Source organism: Piliocolobus tephrosceles, chromosome 1, assembly GCF_002776525.5.
Source record: "Piliocolobus tephrosceles isolate RC106 chromosome 1, ASM277652v3, whole genome shotgun sequence".
NCBI classification, from domain to species: Eukaryota; Metazoa; Chordata; class Mammalia; order Primates; family Cercopithecidae; genus Piliocolobus; species Piliocolobus tephrosceles.
In genome coordinates, this window is record NC_045434.1 from 85,629,193 (window position 1) to 85,648,868 (window position 19,676).

The window sequence follows — 19,676 nt, forward strand, 5'->3', positions numbered from 1 at the left end:
GCAGGTGCTGATTGAATGGATAGGGAGAAGTTGTTTTAATATTATATTAGCATCTTGTTTTAATATGCAATCAGTATTAGATGGACAGATTCAGAGTTCCTAAGGTTTCTAATAAGATTAGCAGTATAATATAGGTCTATCTTGTCCTGTAACACTAGTGCTGTAAAAGGTTTCCAGAAGTATGTCTATTTCTATTCCTGAGTGATTGATTCTGGATATTTTCTTTGAGGACACACACATATACTCTATTTGTGAAGTACAGCACTTTGAATTTAGTTTGTATTTGATAATATTAAAATAACAGGCACTAGATTATGCAACAGTAACAGCAGTCCATTTTTATTTATTCGGTAACTGTATTGGTACCTTCTATATTCCAGGAGCTGTTCTAGGTACTTAGTCCATTTTGTGTTGCTTATAAAGGAATCACTGAAGCTGGGTAACTTAAAAGAGGTTTACGGCTGGGCGCAGTGGCGCATCACTGTAATCCCAGCTGCTCAGGAGACTGAGGCAGGAGAATTGCTTGAACCCAGGAGGTGGAGGTTGCCGTGAGCTGAGATCCTGCCACTGCGCTCCAGCCTGGGCAACAGAAGGAGACTCTGTCTCAACAAAAAATAAACAAATAAAAGAAGTTTACTTAGCTCATTACTCTGCAGACAGTACAAGAAGCTTTGCACCAGCATCTGCTTCTGGTGGGACCTCAGGAAGCTTGCAGTCATAGTGGAAGGCCAAGGGGAAGCAGGTATTCCACAAGGCAAGAGAGCAAGCAAGAGAGAAAGGGGAGGGGTACCACACTCTTTTAAATAACCACATCACTCATTCCTATAAGGACTGCACCAAGACATTCATGAGGGATCTGTGTCCATGACCTAAATACCTCCTACTAGGCCCTACCTCCAACATTGGGGATCAAATTTCAACATGAGATTTAGAAGGGACACGTATCCAAACTGTATCAGCTATATTGAGGAAGAAGTAAGGAGATTAATAAAATGTTGAGAAAAATGGGTAGTAAAATGAGGATTTAAATATTTTCTCCTCCTTTGGCTTTCTTTAAATTTAATATTTATTTATCTATTTTATTTTTTCGAGATGGAGTCTCTCTCTGTTGCCCAGGCTGGAGTGCAGTGGCACGATCTCAGCTCACTGAAACCTCTGCCTCCCGGGTTCAAAGATTCTCCTGCTTCAGCTTCCCGAGCAGCTGGGACTACAGGCATGTGCCACAATGCCCAGCTAATTTTTGTATTTTAGTAGAGATGGGGTTTCACCCTGTTGGCCAGGCTGGTCTTGAACTCCTGACCTCAAGTGATCCACCCGTCTCGGCCTCCCAAAGTGCTGAGATTATAGTCGTGAGCCACTGTGCCTAGACTTAAATTTCATATTTCATTTAAACATTATATTAATGTAGCTATCTCTGGATTAGAGCAAATGCCTTTTTGCCCATTTTAGATCTGAGATGTTGTTGTTGTAAGCTGTAAAACTAACAACTAGCCCTCATTTTGCAACTGTTGTCAGCCCTTTTTATAGCTGATTTTGTTTATTTTAATTATATATAAATAAAATATAATACTATGGGAAAAAATGTTTTATTTTAGCTGTTAAATTATTGAACCTTTCAGGGTGTTCATTTTCCTTGTCTGTAAAATGAGATAGTTGTGTTTATTCCTGCTAGCTACGGTTTAGTGATTTGAGCTTTGGCATATTTTTGGATTTTGTGTAAGGAAATTTTCTTCTGAGTTTTTCCACATAGATCATGTGGGAGCCACTGACATACTAGGATTTAGATTTTACTCCTGAAATAATCTGCTTCATGAGTTATAAACTATTATATTAGTACATATTTTATCTTATAATGATGAACAGTTTTGAAAATGTTAGGATGGAGGACATAATGCAAAGCAATGTCAAAGTTTTCCTTTTATAAATCAAACCAATAATGCTGGTAATGTTGACTAAATAAATTAAAACTTCATTTTTTTTTTTTTTTTTTTTTTTTTTTTTTTGAAGACTTGGGATTCAGTAACAGGTAAACTTGGCCTGGGATAATTTTTGTTTTTAGAACTGTTTTATGAATATTCTTTGTTTTGCTTTGAGGTTGCATTTACGTTGCTTTTGTTCTTAAAGTTCTATTCAGTTGACTAATTGTTTTCTTAATCCAATAGTCAGTGGCTACTGTTAACAACCAGTTTGTATGTGATCTTTCCAGACTTGAATATTCCTGCCGTGAATTGAATTAGATCATACTTGTGAAGTTCTCTTATGTCATTGATGGAAAGTCAGTGCTAGAATTCCAAGTATTACTTTTATTTTGATGAAGAGTTTTCAGTCAGAAGCTCTGATTGCTCTGTGGGTACATGGTAAAATAGTACTTTTCAAAGTGAAATGATGGTGATAGTAGATGGTTATTTAAAAAAAATATTTGTACTTGGCAAAATAAAAAAGCTGGCAATACATGCGGGTTTCCAGTTTTTTAATTTAAAAATCGAACTGCTTTATGGGAACCAAAAGTGTGGAAATCAGTAGTCTAGGTCAGTGTTTCTCAAACTGTGTGCCAGGAGATTTAATAGGAGTTCAGAATTATGGTAAAATATTGCATACCAAATTGTTTCCCTATCTCCATCCCTCCACTTCCCCTTTTGTGACACAGAATGGCATATTAATGGTTCTGAAAAATCATTCATTAAAGCAGCATGTTTGATATTTAGTTCAGGCTTTTCTAAATCTAGTTTTTTTCCCCCCCTTAACCACTGGTTAATATCTTGTGAAACATGGTTTGAGAAATATTCCATATCCAAATCACTCAGAATAATTTATTAGAATCTACAGTTTGTTGAGAATTTAGTATATTCCAGGTACTATCTCATTTAGATGAAGTAAGCTACCCAATCTCACACAACTGGTTGGTTATTCCGTGATTCCAGTCCAATTGTGTGTGTGTGTGTGTGTGTGTGTGCGCGCGCGCGCGCATGCATGCATTTAAGATGGACAACATGATGTTTTGAAGTGCACATACATAGAAATGATTACCAGTCCGGCTTTGTTTTGCTTCACATTCATTACTCTAACCACTTACGCTGTTGTGAAGCATTGCTCAGTTCTCATTTCGAGGCTAAGTACCTAAGACTAGGATATTCAGAAGTTCATTTTATATGCCTTTTGACTTCCCTAACTACTAGAATATGGTTAAGGGAAGTATGATTTTATCAGACCATACACTTTGTAGGTGATTTTAGTGACTTTTATTTAATTCCAGGTTATTTTTCTTTCTACATAATGCTTGGAATATACAGCTTAGAATTTTTGCTGAGTGAATGAATGTTGTCACTTTGTGAAAGAAGATTCTGTCGGCCTAAGCTAAAAGCAAGAAAATACGTTTTCTAAACGATTGTGGTACACATCAGAGCTAAACATCTATACTGTTTGGCTCAATTTATCATTTTATATTTATGCCACTGGGTTGTTTCCTTTCTTGCTGCCTTTAGTGTGAGCAAGCCAAAAACACTATAAATCTTTTCTGCTATATTATGTTGTCTGAGGTTAACATTTTCTCTGGTAATTCTTGTAGTCCCGTGTGTTTTTTCCATAGAAAATTTGGCTTCTTGACCATCTGATCAAGCTTGTATCAAGTAACACTTTGTCTTGTGACCTGATTTTCTGCTTTGGTACACAATAAGCTAAAGAAGCTTGGTTGATTATGCACTCCTGTTTGGAATCTGTAATGTCAGTGTTCAATCATGACCTGAATTAAGTAACAAAATGATAAAGGTGGCTGGGTGCGCTGGCTCACGCCTGTAATCCCAACACTTTGGGAGGCTGAGGCAGGTGGATCACTTGAGGTCAGGAGTTCAACACCAGCCTGACCAATGTGGTGAAACCCATTGGTCTACTAAAAATATAAAAATTAGCTGGGCGTGATGGCGGGCACCTGTATTCCCACCTACTGGGAAGTTGAGGTGGGAGAATTGCTTCAGCCTGGGAGGCGGAGGTTGCAGTGAACCGAGATCGCGCCACTGCATTCCAGCCTGGGCAATAGAGTGAGACTCCATCTCAAAAAAAAAAAAAAAAAGATAAAGGTTGTGAATGTGAATGTTACTATTCTTAGGGGTGAGACCATAAATAAATCAAGGTAGTTTTATTGGCCTGGAACTGAATCACAGCTCTTCAAACAGTATTTAAATTGTATAGGTATCCTTGTGTAACACTGAAACTGTGGCCTGTTTTCCTTTTTAGTAAACTGCTTTTCCTTATTAATAGCCAAGAGAACAATTGCTTACAACTCCTTGAGCTCAGAGAACTAATTTCAAAATGTTTAGACTGGAAACTTTCTCTTTCTTGTAATGAATGAGAGGTATGTCTTCCTTATTTTCTTGAAGGAGAGTTGAGAGAAAGAGGTCAGTGAGGACAGTATTTGTACTTTAGAAAGAGATTTTCACAGAGACCTTGAAGATAATGGTGGAACTGGGAACGGAACTCAGAAGTTCTGTTGTCTTTATTTTGGGGTTCATTTGATGCTTTTGAAAAGGGAGGAGGACGTATAACCTGGCTTGAAAAGGGAACCAGTCTCTAGAAAAAAGCAGGGTCTTTGACCTAGTGATGAGACTTAGCATCAGATTAAAAGTACAGTGGGTACTGGCCTAGAAGCTGTGATGTGTAGCAAACATTTTGTGTTCTTAATCCTTCTAATTAGGAATATCTGACTGTCTTGCCATGCCATACTGAAAGAGAATATAAACAATAGAATGTGACTAACTTAATATTGTGACTGTCAGACTAGACAGAAAATGGGCTTTTTTTTTTTTGACACTTTAATCACCATTGGAACTTCTGTTTTAGATGAAATAAACACTTTGAGTTGATAATGAAGAGGTAGAAAAACATAGCTGTGAAATTAGGAAATAAGTAGTAAGTCTTTGTATTACATTTGATGCACTGAATATGTATTGGATACAAACTTGTATAGGGTTCAGGAATATGTAAATTTCACATTATGTGACCTGATATAAATAGGTCTGAATTCGTAGCTCCTTGTCCTCTAAGATGTCACATATTGTGATAACTAATCCTTTGAAATACTGGAGGCAAAAGAAAATAATGCATTAAAACCACCCTTTTCCTTTCCTTCCTATATTTCTAGTGCTTTGTGTCCTCTTGGCCTGTTCTTTTTGTTGTTGTCGTTGTTGTTGTTGTTTGTTGAGACAGAGTCTTGTTCTGTCGCCCAGGCTGGAGTGCAGTGGTGCGATCACAGCTCACTGCAAGCTCCGCCTACTAGGTTTACGCCATTCTCCTGCCCCAGCCTCCCGAGTAGCTGGGACTACAGACGCCTGCCACCACGCCTGGCTAATTTTTTTTTTTTTTTTTTTTTTTTTTGCATTTTTAGTAGAGAAGGAGTTTTAACATGTTAGCCAGGTTGGTCTCGATTTCCTGACCCCATGATCCTCCCGCCTCAGCCTCCCAAAGTGCTGGGATTACAGGCATGAGCCACTGGGCCGGGCCGGCCTATTCTTTTATGTGGGTCAGCATCAGGGCTAAGCTATGCTTAGGGAGTTGTTCTTGATTCAGAACTTGCTACTGAGTATCTTCACTAGAGTTGTTTACAGTAATCTTTTAGATCGAGGGGGAAGGCAACTTAGTTTGCTGGAAACAATTTCCAGTGATTCTAGGTAAGTAACTTTGGTTTTTTGTTATGCTTTTCTTTTACAGATGGGATGACAGAAATGACTCGGCCGGGCGTGGTCGCTCATGCCTGTAATCCCAGCACTTTGGGAGGCTGACATGGGAGGATTGCTTGAGCTCAGGAGTTGGAGACTAGCTTGGGCAACATGGCAAAACATCTCTACAAAAAATTACAAAAATTAGCTGAGCGTAATGGTACATGCCTGTAGTCCCAGCTACTGGGGGGCTGAGGTGGGAGAATTTCTGGAGCCTGGGAGGCAGAGGTTGCAGTGAGCCGAGATCGTGCCATTGCACTCCAGCCTGGGCAACAGAGCGAGACCCTGTCTTAGTTGAAAAAAAAAGAAAGAAATTAGTTACTGAATTTTGAGGGGTAAGATTTTTTGACTGTATACATTGGAAATATTTTGGGGAGAGGTTTGTTGCGAAGACTTGACATATTAATATGTAAGTGTAGGATTTCCATAGTGCCTGACATATAACTGGCATTTGATTCATTATTATTCTTGATTTAGTGTTCCTTTAAAAGCATAGTTCTTTTCTTTTCTTTTTTTTTTTTTTTTTGACATGGAATCTCACTCTTTGGCTCACGGCAACCTCTGCCTCCTGGGTTCAAGCAGTTCTCCTGCCTCAGCCTTCAGAGTAGCTGGGATTACAGGCATGTGCCAACATGCCTGGCTAATTTTTGTATTTTTGGTAGAGACGGGGTTTTGCCATGTTGAGCCAGGCTCAAACTCCTGGCCTCGAGTGATCCTCCCTCGGCCTTCCAAAGTGCTGAGATTATAGGCGTGAGACACTGTGCCTGGCCTAAAAGCATAGTTATTTTCAATCAACATGGTGTAATGAAAAGAAGATGGAATTTTGGATTTAAGAAAGACCAAGGTTTAAAGCGCCTTTTCTTCTTTTCCTTTTTTTTTTTTTTTGAGACGGAGTCTTGCTCTGCGCTCCGTGCTGTGCCCAGGCTGGAGTGCAGTGGTGCAATCTTGGCTCACTGAAAGCGCCACCTCCCAGATTCACGTCACTCTCCTGACTCAGCCTCTGGAGTAGCTGGGACTACAGGCTTCCACCACCATGCCCAGCTAATTTTTATGTATTTTTAGTAGAGATGGGGTTTCCCCGTGTTAGCCAGGGTGTTCTCAATCTCCTGACCTTGGGATCCACCCACCTCAGCCTCCCAAAGGGCTGGGATTATAGGCATGAGCCACCACGCCTGGCTTAAAGCTCCTTTTCATCCCTTGGGCTATGTTCTGGTTTTCTATTATTGCCTAACAAGTCTATCCAAAATGTAGTGGCTTAACACAATAACTTATTATTATCTCATGTTTCTGTGGATTGACAGGGTTCAGCTGGACACTTCTCCCCTTAAGGTCTTTCATGTGGTTGTGGTCAGATGGTACCTGGAGATGGGGCCATCTGAAGACTCTGCCCTAGGCTGGATCTAAGATGGTTTTTTCCTTTTACTTGTCTGATGTCTCTGTGCTCTTTGAGATGGCCTGTCTATATCAGAGTAGCCTAAACTTATGTGGCTACTCAGGGTTCCAAGAGTTAGGAAGTAGAAGTTGCCAGGCAGTTAAGGGCTTTGGAACTGGCACAGTATTGTATCAAAGAAGTCACAGGGCCTCCCAGATTCAAGGGGCTTGAGAAATAGACTCCATGTCTTTAAAGGGAGTGGGAAGGTCACATTGCAGAAGAATATATGGGCTGAGAGATCTTATTAGGGCTGTCTCTGGAAGGTCATCTGGGCACAAGCAATTTTTTTCTTTCATTTTTTTGTCTGTAAAATAGCAGTAACAATATTTACCTCACAGAGTGGTTAAGTGGAATAGCACAGTGTCAAGCACAAAATGTGTTTAGTAAATATAAGTAGACTTCCCCCCTTAATTCTAACGTAACAAATTACTTCTGATCTTCTACTTTAAATGGCCACAAGTTTGCTCAGTATATGGTTTGGTTAACTGTTTCTTGACCCAACTATGTTTCTCAGACTGTTGTAACTTAACAACAAAACAAACTTTATCATGGAAGATTTCAGACACATCAAAGTAAAGAGAATACCACATTAACAGAATAAAGGACGATAACTGTATGATCATCTCAAGTGATGCAGAAAAAGCATTTGACAGATCCAGCACCCTTTCATGATAAAAACACTCAACAAACTAGAAATAGAAGGAAACTCAGCATATCAAAGTGCATTTATGAAAAGCCCACAGTGGCCTGGGCATATTGGCTTATGCCTGTAATTCCAGCACTCTGGGAGGCCAAGGTGGGAGGATTGCTTGAGTCCAGGAGTTTGAGACCAGCCTGGGCAACGAAGTGAGACCTATTCTCTGCAAAAAATAAACACAATTAGTCAGGCATGGTGATGTATGCCTATAGTCCTAGCTACGTTGGAGGCTTTTGTAGGAGGATTGGTTGAGCCTGCAGTGAGCCAAGATTGTACCACTGCATTTCAGTCTGGGCAACAGAGCAAAACCCTTCCCACCCTCACCCACCCCTCAACCCGACAAAAAAAAAAGCCCACAGTGAACATCTTATTCAGTGATAAAAGACCGAAAGCTTTCTCCCTGACATCAGGAACATGGCAAACATGCCCATTCTTGCCACCACTATTTCAACATAGTGTTAAGAGTCCTGACCAGAGCCAATTTAGGCAAGAAAAAGAACTTAAAAGCACCCAAATTAGAAAGGAAGAAGTAAAATTATCTTTGTTCACAGATGATATGATCTTATTTGTTGAAAACCCTGAGGCCCGTCGCAGTGGCTCATGCCTGTAATCCCAGCACTTTGGGAGGCCGAGGCAGGTGGATCACGAGGTCAAGAGATCGAGACCATCCTGGCCAATGTGGTGAAACCCCGTCTTTACTAAAAATACAAAAATTAGCTGGGCATGATGGCAGGCACTTGTAGTCCCAGCTACTCGGGAGGCTGAGGCAGGAGAATGGTATGAACCTGGGAGGCAGAGCTTGCAGCGAGCCGAGATCGCATCACTTCACCACCAGCCTGGGTGGCAGAGCGAGACTCCGTTTCAAAAAAAACAAACAAAAAACAAAACAAAATATAAATACTGCTGAAAAGAATTCAGGAGCTTACAAGTAAATAGAAAGACATCCTGTGTTCATGGATTGGAAGACTTAATATTGTTAGGATATGAATTCTGCCCAAAGTGATCTACGGATTCAACAGAATACCTATCAAAATCCCAACAGCATTTTTTTTGCAAATAAAAGTTTCATCCCAAAATTAATTTGGAATCTCAAGGTACCCCAATAGCCAAAACAGTTTTGAAAAAGAAGAACAAAGCTGGAGGACTCAAACTTTCTGATTTCAAACTATATTACTAAGCTATGGTAATAAAACTAGTGTGGTACTGGCATAACAACAGACATATAGACAATGGAATAGAGACTCCAGAAATAAACCCTTGCATATGTGGTCAGATGATCTTGGACAGGGGTGCCAGAACCACTCTGTGGAGCAAGGACAGTCTCTTCAACAAATAGTGTTGGGAAAACTGGACTTCCACATGCAAAACAAAAAGTTGGACTCATATTTTACGCTATATATAAAAATTAACCCAAAGTGGATTAAAGACCTAAACATAAGACCTAAAACTGTAAAACTCCTAAAAGAAAACTTAGGGGAAAGGCTTTATGACTTTGGATTTGGCAGTGAATTCTTGCATATGACACCATAAGCACAGGCAACAAAAGCAAAAATAGACAAATGGGACTGTATAAAACTTAAAAACTATGGTGCATCAATGAACACAATCAACTTGAAAAGGCAACCTGTGGAATGGGAGAAAATGTTTGTAAATTGTGTATCTGTTAAAGTATTAATGTCCAGAATGTAGAAAGGACAACAACTCAACAACAAAAGATCAAATATACAGATTAAAAAATAGGCAAATGACTTGAATAGTCATTTATCCAAAGATAATAAACCAGTGGTCAAGACGCATTTGAAAAGATGTTCAACATCACTAATCATCAGAGAGATCAAAACCACAATGAGATATCACCTCACACCCATTAGGATGCCTTCTATTAAAAAACAACAGGGAATTATGAGTGTTAGTGAAGATTACGAGAAATTGGAACCATTCTTGTGCACTATTAGTGGGACTGTAAAATGGTGCAACTGTGATGGAAATCAGCATGACAGTTCCTCAAAAAAATTAAAAATAGAATTACCATGTAATCCAGCAAACTCACTTCTGGATTTGTATCTAGAAGTATTCAATGCAGGGCCTCAGAGATATTTTCACACCTATGCTAATAGCAGTACATTCAGGATAGCTATGAGGTGAAAACAACCCAGATGTCCTTCATGAATAAATAAAATATGGTATATACACACAATGGAATATTATTTAGCCTTAAAAAGGAAATAAATCCTGTCACACGCTACAGTGTGGGTGAACCTTGAGGATATTAAATGAAATAAATTAGTCAAAAAAAGACAAATACTGTATGCTTTCACTTACGTTAGGTATTATTACTGAAACACCAGGGGTGTATTCTAGGTCATGCTGCTTGCTGCACAGAAAGCTAGTCACTGAGACAATGAGTATTGCCAGGGAAGGAGGTTTTAATTGGGTGCTGTAGCTGAGATGACGGGAACTCAGTCTCAAATCCATCTCCCAGGCTGACTAAAATTAAGGCCTTATATAGCAGGGAAGAACTGTAACTACATGTAGGAAAACAGGAATTTGGGAGAGATAAGGAAGAGAAGTTGGTCAACAGGAAGCAGGAGGTCACTTAGGCAATCATGATGGATTGAAGGGTCTGAGGTTTCATTATTTAGATGCAGTGACCTGGTAAGTTTCAGTTCCTTGATATCATCTGGGAGACCTGATGGTTTCCTGAGAAAGGAACTCAGATAAGACAAATGTAAGTTTTTCATGTTTTAAGACTGGGAGGGTCAATTTCTGTTTTTTTCAAAAGGAACTATAATCGTCAGTTCTGTGGGACAGTTGGGTTGTTGGTGTCATTATCAAAAATTATAAATTCATAGAAACAGAGGTAGAATGGTGGTTACCAGGGAATGAAGTGGAGAAATGGGTTGTTGTTGTTTAATGGGTATAGAGTTTCAGTTTTGCAAGATGAGAAGATTCTGGAGATATTTCACAGCAATGTGAATATACTTAACACTTCTGTTACACTTAAAAATGGTTAATGTGGGCCGAGTGTGGTGGCTCATGCCTGTAATCCCAGTATTTTGGGAGGCTGAGGCAGGCAGATTCCTTGAGCTTAGGAGTTCAAGACCAGCCTGGGCAACATGGTGAAACCTCATGTCTACAAAAAATACAAAAATTAGCCGGGTGCAGTGGCATGCACCTGTAGTCTCAGGAAGCGGAAGTTACAATGAGTTGAGATCATGCCTCTGCACTCCAGCTTGGGTGACAGAGGGAGACCCTATCTCAGAAAAAAAAAAAAAAGGTTAAGATGGCAAATTTTTATGTATTTTCTACCACAAAATGTGTAGACAGAATAATATAACAACTCTATATGTATACAGTTTCAACAATTATCAGCTTATAACCAATCTCATTTCTGTCCTCATCTAAAACCTTGTCTGTTGATTCGTTTGAAGCAATTGATAGAGTTTTTGAGCTCTTAGAGTGAAGGGGTGGACCCTTAACATAGCTGGAAATCATGGGAAAGCTAGTGACTTGTGTGAATCCAGAAGAAAAGTGGTACTAGTAAGTGGAGTGATATGAAGCCTTTATAAGGAAAATCTAGAAACAGGAAATATAATAACTTTAGAGTATCATTTTGGGGTTTCCAGGTATCTAAGAGGCAGATTAAAGAAACGGAAGTGAAATAGTTTTCTGAGACCAGACTTTGTTCTGAAATCAGACTACTAAAGTATGTAAGATACAAATGTGCATTTTTTTACTTAGATAATTAGAGAATGAAGATCTTGTATATTCTAAAACGTTCTCTGTTGTTCCTGTAATGTTGATTGCAGGAGGATAGTCCAGGTTGTGAGGTTTATAATTAGCTAGTTTTATCAAGAATAATTAACAGAGCATTTGGGAAGAGTTTTGGCTTTCCCTGAAATCAAAATATAACTATTTAGAAAGCTTTGATTGTTGCTTATAGATGGAAGGAGTACTTGTCAGTTCCAAATGACAGGAAGAACCATAGAGCACTTCTACAGTTTGATTTATATCTCTGAAGTGTCATGTTCCTGTGAAGGAGCTGTAGTGGTTGACAGCCTGGTTCCTAGAACTGAGAGGTGAAGCCAGCTGAGCTTCTGGATTGGGTGGGGACTTGGAGGACTTTTGTGTCTAGGGAAAGCATTGTAAATGCACCAGTCAGCGCTCTGTGTCTAGCTAAAGGATTGTAAACACACCAATCAACACAGTAAAAAGGTACCAATCAGCAGTCTATAAAATGGACCAATCAGCGCTCTGTAAAATGAACCAGTCAGCTCTCTATAAAGTGAACCAATCAAGCGGGATGTGGGTGGGCACAAATAAGGGAATAAAAGCAGGCCATCCTCAGCCCACTGCAGCAACCCGCTCTGGTCGCCTTCCAAGCTGTGGAAGGTTTGTTCTTCCGCTCCTGACAGTAAATCTTGTTGCTGCTCACTCTTTGGGGCCGCACTACCTTTATGAGCTGAAACACTCACCTGGAGGGTCTGTGGCTTCATTCCTGAAGCCAGGGAACCCACGAATCCACCGGGAGGAACAACTCCAGAGGCGCAGCCTTGGAGAGCCGCGACACTTCCTGCGAAGGTCTGCGACTTCACTCCTGAAGTCTGCGAGACCACGAACCAAACGGAAGGAATAAACTCTGGACACATCTGAAGGAACAAACTCCAGACACACCAACTTTAAGAAGTGTAACACTCACCGCCAGGGTCCGCGGCTTCATTCCTGAAGTCAGTGAGACCAAGAACCCACCGGAAGGAATACATTCCGGACACAGAACCGTGACTGGGATCACGTGAAGTGACCATGTGAAGTGGGGACTTAACGTGATCCCGATCCGAGATGACACCACTGCACTCCAGTCTGGGCGACAGAGTGAGACTCTGTTTCCAAAGAAAAAAAAAAAGAGATTAGATGTCTCTTGCCATGCAGAAAGTTAGGGAAATAGTGTTCTAGTTACAGGAAGCTTTTAGGCAGTGCTGAGCTTGATAAGTTCGAAGAATCAAAAGAAGGCTAGTTTGTGGCTAGAACACACTGAGGGAAGGGAGAGGTGGGTAGTTTAGAATGAGATTGTCAAGTTGAGCACAGACCAGCCTTGTAAATCGTGTTAAAGAATTTAATTTTAAGTGTTTTTGTAAATAATTGAAAGATTTTAAGCTGGGTAGTGACGTGGTCTGTTTTATGCTTTTAAAAAGATGGTTCTTTTTTGATTTTAGGTTGGAAAGGACTAAATGAGAAGCAGGACACGACTTAAGAGGGAAGATATTCAGGCTGGGCGTGGTGGCCCACACCTGTAATTCCAGCACTTTGGGAGGCTGAGGCAGGCGGATCACTTGAGATTAGGAGTTCGAGACTAGCATGGCCAACGTGGCGAAACACCGTCTCTATTAAAATACAAAAATTAGCCGGCTGTGGTGGCACATGCCTGTAATCCCAGCCACTCTGGAGGCTGAGGTGGGAGAATTGCTTGAACCCACGAGGCAAAGATTGCAGTGAGCCAAGATGGTGCCACTGCACTCCAGTCTGAATGACAGAGCAAGACTTCATCTCAAAAAAAAAAAAAAAAAAGGAAAAAGAAAGAGGGGAAGATATTTAGTGCCCAGAGCCAGTACTGAATTGGGTTAAGGTAGCAGCAGCGGCAGCGGCACAAGGAGTATGTGGATTTGGGAAATGTGTTTGTGTTTGGAGTACCAGGATTTGGTGGTGAGAGGTGAAAGAGAGGCGTTAGGAATGACCCTTGGGTTTCTAGTATGTGCAAACTGGTATGCCACGTCTCTAGAGGGTGTGTGTGTGTAAGAGAGAAAAAGCATGTGAGAGAGCATACGTAGAAGAGTGAGTGAGTCTGGAATTCAGAAGACTGGCCTGGGATAGAGATATACATTTGGGGGGAGTTAGCATATAGAGATACTTAAAGCAATAGGAATGAGTGAGAGAGGGAGAGAGAAGAGGGCCTAGCACTGTGATTTCATTTTGCTATTGACTCTTTTTTTGAATTTCATTTTAGACATTAGAATAGATAAGGTTAGCTTTCCAAAATCAGTCTCATTTGCATTCAGCATTCAGATACACTTGTGTGTGTATGTGTATATATGTGTGTGTGTGTGTGTGTGTGTGTATTTTTTGGATACAGGGTCTCACTCTGTCACCCAGACTGTAGTGCAGCACCATCACAGCTCACTGCAGCCTCAACCTCCTGGGCTCAAGCGATCCTTTGGCCTCAGCCTCCCAAGTAACTGGGACTACAGCCATGTGCCACCATGCCTGGCTAATGTTTAAATTTTTGTAGAGACGGGGTCTCACTATGTTGCCCAGGCTGGTCTCAAACTCCTGAGCTCTAGCAGTCCTCACGCCTCAGCCTCCCAAGGTGTTAGGATTATAGGTGTGAGCCACTACGCCTGACCAGATAAATTTCCTAATGGGAGAGAAAGGGATGGAGTTGCAGCTTTCTGGGAGGGTAGGGGATGAAGGAGTAGAGGAGGACTCAGGGATTTATGTGGTCCTCAGATTACTTTATTTCTGGAGTAGTTTACAGTATGCGAGTTGTGAATGTGTCTCATCCTTCATGTGTGTAGTGGAGAAAAAAGGTTGAGTTTCTGATCCTCAGGGTAAAGTTGATATTAATAATTATCTAAAGTTTTCTACATTCTGACCCCTATCTGCCTGTCTGCATATCCACATTCATACCACTCCCTTCCAACTTCCATGCATGCTGTTTTCTATCATCATGGTCCTAAACCTATTATTTCCTTTTTCATTGGACAAATATTTTAGGTCTCTATTTCAGTCAGAGCTTTCCCTAGTTCTCCCAGGCAAACTCTGTATTTGTTTCTGTTTCCAGTTTTCATTGATTATAGCAATTATTGTATTAGATTCTCTGTTTCTTGGTTTGACTGTCTCCTCAAGAAACTAATCTTTTTGACATGAGGGATTTTTTTTTTTTTCCTTTTTAAAAAGCACTTGAGGGCCAGGCATGATGGGTTATGCCTGTAATCCCAGCACTTTGGGAGGATCACTTGAGCACAGGAGTTTGAGGCTTCCATGAGCCGTGATTGTGCCACTGCACACCACTCTTCATGACAGAATGAGACCCCATCTCTTTAGAAAAAAAGCATTTGAGTGTTTGAATTGCCATCCTGTCTGTCTTTGAAGAGTCAAATACAGCTTACATCATCTTCAGGTAAAACAAAATTTAGGGTTCAGAAACTATAGGGCATAAGAAAATAGTTGAACTGGGCACAGTATCTCATGCCTGTAATTCCAGCACTTTGGGAGGCCAAGGTGGGCAGATTGCTTGAGCTCAGGAGTTCTTCCACACCAGCCTGGACAACGTGGCGAGACCTTATCTCTTCCAAAAGTACAAATAGCTGGCCATGGTGTGTGCCTGTGGTGCCAGCTGAGACCGCGAGGATTGCCTGAGCCCTGGAAGTCAAGGCTGCAGTGAGCCAAAATTGTGCCACTGCATTCCAGCCTGGGCAACAGAGTGAGATCCTGTCTCAAAAATAAATAAATAAATAGGAAAGAAAATGGTTGAAAATGTCTTTCCTGTGCCTTTGGAGTCCAGGATGAGGTTAAAAAAAAAATGTTTCCCAGATATATTTTCATAGGTAGTTAAAATATACTTTAAAAAATTATTATAATGCAGTTTCTAAAGTGTATTCTTGTCCCCAACGCTTGATACGATTTAAAATAAAGATTTATTATTGAAGGAAATAGAAATTGACTTAATGGAATTGTTTTGGTTATTTGAATTATCATTTCTGTAGGGTATTTGAGAATGTTAGGTTTTATTTGGAATCATTGATGAACAGAAGATAGATTAGAATAGAAATATTGTACTACTTCATTGTTCCTAGTCTACAAATTGATTTATACTGTTACTCAGTTTATGTCTCTCTCTCTTTTTTTTTTTTTGAGATTAAGTTTCGCTTTTGTTGCCAAGGCTGCAGTGCAATGGCGCAATCTTGGCTCACTGCAACCTCCGCCTCCCGGGTTCAAGTGATTGTCCTGCCTTAGCCTCCTGAGTAGCTGGGATTACAGGCATGTGCCACCACAGCTAATTTTGTAATTTTTTTTTTTTTTTAAAGTAGAGATGGAGTTTCTCCATGTTGGTTAGGCTGATCTCAAATTCCCGACCTCAGGTGATCCACCTGCCTGGCCTCCCAAAGTGCTGGAATTACAGGCATGAGCCATCATGCCTGGCCCAATTTATTTATGTCTCTTGTATGTATAGTAAAAAGTGGCAGTCTCTTTCTTTACATAGTAAAAAGTAGCAGTTTCTTACTTTTTTTTTTGAGACAGAGTCTGGATCTGTCGCCTAGGCTGGAGTGCAACAGCACTATCTGGTCTCACTGTAACCTCTGCCTCCTGGGTTCAAGCAGTTCTCCTGCCTCAGCCTCCCAAGTAACTGGGACTACAGGCACACGCCACCACGCCCCAGCTAATTTTACATTTTTAGTAGAGATGGAGTTTCACCCTGTTGGCCAGGGTGGTTTTGAACTCCTGACCTCAAGTGATCTGTCCACCTTGGCCTCCCAAAGTGTTAGGATTACAGGTGTGAGCCACGGCGCCCGGCCTAAAAGTAGCGGTTTGTATACCTGTCATTATCATAATATTTTACTGCTTTGATATATGTATATATATAGTGGAGCTTTTTTGTTAGATTTTTAAAGAAAATTAGATGATGAATTCATTCTAATTAAAAAAACCTAAATTTTAGGCCAGGAGGGGTGGCTCGTGCCTGTAATCCCACCACTTTAGGAGGCCAAGGTGGGCAGATCACCTGAGGTTAGGAGTTCGAGACCAGCCTGACCAACATGGTAGTACCCCGTCTCTACTAAAAATACAAAATTACCTTGGCATGGTGGTGGGTGCCTATAATCCCAGCTACTTGGGAGGCTGAGGCAGGAGAATGGCTTGAACCTGGGAGGTGGAGATGGCAGTGAGCTAAGACCGTGCCATTGCACTCAAGCCTGGGCAACAAGAACAAAACTCCGTCTTTAAAAAAAAAATAAAAATAGGCTGGGCGCAGTGGCTTACACCTATAATCTCAGCACTTTGGGAGGCTGAGGCAGGGGGATCACCTGAGGTCGGGAGTTCAAGACCAGCCTGACCAACATGGAGAAACCCCGTCTCTAATTTCTTTTTTTTTGTTGTTGTTGTTTTTTTTTTTGAGACGGAGTCTCACTCTGTCACCCAGGCTGGAGTGCAGTGGCCGGATCTCAGCTCACTGCAACCTCCGCCTCCCGAGTTTATGCCATTCTCCTGCCTCAGCCTCCCGAGTAGCTGGGACTACAGGCGCCCGCCACCTCGCCCGGCTAGTTTTTTGTATTTTTTAGTAGAGACGGGGTTTCACCGTGTTAGCCAGGATGGTCTTGATCTCCTGACCTCGTGATCCGCCCGTCTCGGCCTCCCAAAGTGCTGGGATTACAGGCTTGAGCCACCGCGCCCGGCCCCATCTCTAGTTTCTACTAAAAATACAAAACTAGCCGGGCGTGGTGGTGGTGCATGCCTGTAATCCCAGCTACTTGGGAGGCTGAGGCAGAAGAATTGCTTGAACCTGGGAGGCAGAGGTTGTGGTGAGCCAAGATCCCACCATTGCACTCCAGCCTGGGCAACAAGAGCGAAACTCTGTCTCAAAATAAATAAATAAATAAATAACCTAAATTTTAAAATAAAGAAAAAATCTTTGGCACTCTACCTTTCAGCTGTCGGTGGAAACCACTTAGGTAGCTATGAAGCAATTCTGCAAATATTTTATGGAATTCTGTATTTGCCAGAGTATAATAGAAAAAACTAGGCTGGTACTGGACTGGGCGCCGTTGCTCATGCCTGTAATCTCAGCACTTTGGGAGGCCGAGACGGGTGGATCACCTGAGGCCAGGAGTTTGAGACCAGCCTGACCAACGTAGTGAAACCCCGTCTCTACTGAAAATACAAAAATTAGCCAGGAGCCTGTAATCCCAGCCACTCGGGAGGCTGAGGCAGGAGAATCACTTGAACCCAGGAGGTGGAGGTTGCAGTGAGCTGAGATCACGCCATTGCATTGCACTCTAGCTCCTGAGCTCCTGGGCAAGAGAATAAGACTCCATCTCAAAAAAAAAAGGCTGAGTATGGTGGCTCACACCTGTAACCCCACCACTTTGGGAGGCCTAGGCAGGTGGATCAGCTGAGGTCAGGAGTTCGAGACTAGCCTGACCAACATGGAAAAACCTCATCTCTACTAAAAATACAAAATTAGCCGAGCGTGTTTGTGCATGCCTGTAATCCCAGCTACTCGGGAGGCTGAGGCAGGAGAATCATTTGAACCCAGGAGGTGGAGGTTGCTGTGAGCCAAGATCATGCCATTGCACACTCCAGCCTGGGCAACAAAAACAAAACTGTCTCAAAAAAAAAAAAAAAAAGAAAAAGAAGAAACTAGGCTGGGCTCAGTGGCTTATGCCTGTAATTCCAGCATTTTGGGAGGTTGAGGCAGGAAGATCAGGAGTTTGAGATCAGCTTGGGCAACATAGCAAGACCTCATCCTCTACAAAAAATAAAAAAAATTAGTCAAGCATGTTGGCATATGCCTGTGGTCCTAGCTACTCTGGAGGCTGAGGCAGGAGGATCTCTTGAACCTGGGAGATCAAGGTTGCAGTGAACCATGATCATACCACTGCAGTCCAGCCTGGGTGACAGATCACAAAAGAAAAAAGAAAATACTACTCGAGTCAGCAAGTACATACAGCATTTCAGAGCCTCAGCTTGTATACTGCATGTTATTCTGAAACTACAGATCTCACTTAACTTTCTAATTTTTGTTTCTTCCTTTCTTTTATAGGAATATATTTGTCCCAGATGTGAATCAGGCTTTATTGAAGAAGTGACAGATGATTCCAGGTATTGTACAAGCTCATGAATAAGTCAGACATTATATTATCAAAACTATTTTCTCTCAGCGTGGACTGAGTAAATTGAATTTGTTTTGTAACTTACACTCTACAGAGAGAGTGAGAGTGAGAGAGAGAGAGAAAGAGAGTGTCAGTGAGTGCGTGAGCTTGCACAAGAGAGGGCAGAAGAATGAGAGAGAAAAAAATGGGAAAATTTGGAAAGTAATAAGATAGCAGATGTGGTGATATGCACTGCTTCTGATTGTATGTGGCATTCTATGTACAACTGTACACATGTCAGAGTAAATCTGGTAAGTTTTCATTTATTATCTGAGACTTGGGGGCTTATCTTAGATTATTAGTTGGTTTTTAGTGACCACTCTGATGCCTGAAGGTAAACTGCTGTTGTACCTCTTTGGTGGGTTAGGGAGTGACTTCTGACATAGATACCTAATCAGGTAAACATTCTGTTCTAGCCAGGGAAGCTGATTGTTCCTCTACTTTGAGGAAGCCTTGAGTCTCTTGTTCTTATTAAGATTATTTGGCCGGTGTGGTGGCTCATGCCTGTAATCCCAACACTTTGGGAGGTCGAGGTGGGTGGATCACCTGAGGTCAGGAGCTCGAGACCAGCCTGGTAGCCTGGTCAACATGGTGAAACCACATCTCCTCTAAAAATACAAAAATTAGCTGGGTATAGTGGCGGGTGCCTATAATCCCAGCTACTTGAGAGGCTGAGGCAGGAGAATCACTTGAAACCGGGAGGCGGAGGTTGCAGTGAGCCAAGACTCCAGCCTGGGCAATGAGAGCAAAACTGTGTCTCAAAAAAAGAAAAAAAAAAGATTATTGCTGTCAAACTTAGGTCATCTTTCCAGTGTAATATTAATATATGGGTTTGCAATGCTTGGAATTTGTTCTTATTGGCCTTAGTAAAGGTATACGGCTGATAAAAAGGGGAAATATTTTTGGAAGTGACTTAC

At 41.4% G+C, this 19,676-nt stretch overlaps 1 protein-coding gene across 3 annotated transcripts in view; it reads left to right on the top strand.

The window, feature by feature from the left end:
* RNF115 (ring finger protein 115) overlaps window positions 1-19,676 on the top strand; it is a 79,420-nt gene that overhangs the window by 15,278 nt on the left and 44,466 nt on the right. For all 3 annotated transcript variants that reach the window (XM_023198651.3, XM_023198650.2, XM_023198649.2), the window contains one exon: window positions 18,651-18,709. In XM_023198651.3, coding sequence (XP_023054419.1) covers window positions 18,700-18,709 — 10 coding nt within the window. In that variant the 5' untranslated portion in view covers window positions 18,651-18,699. The remainder of the gene's footprint in view (window positions 1-18,650; window positions 18,710-19,676) is intronic.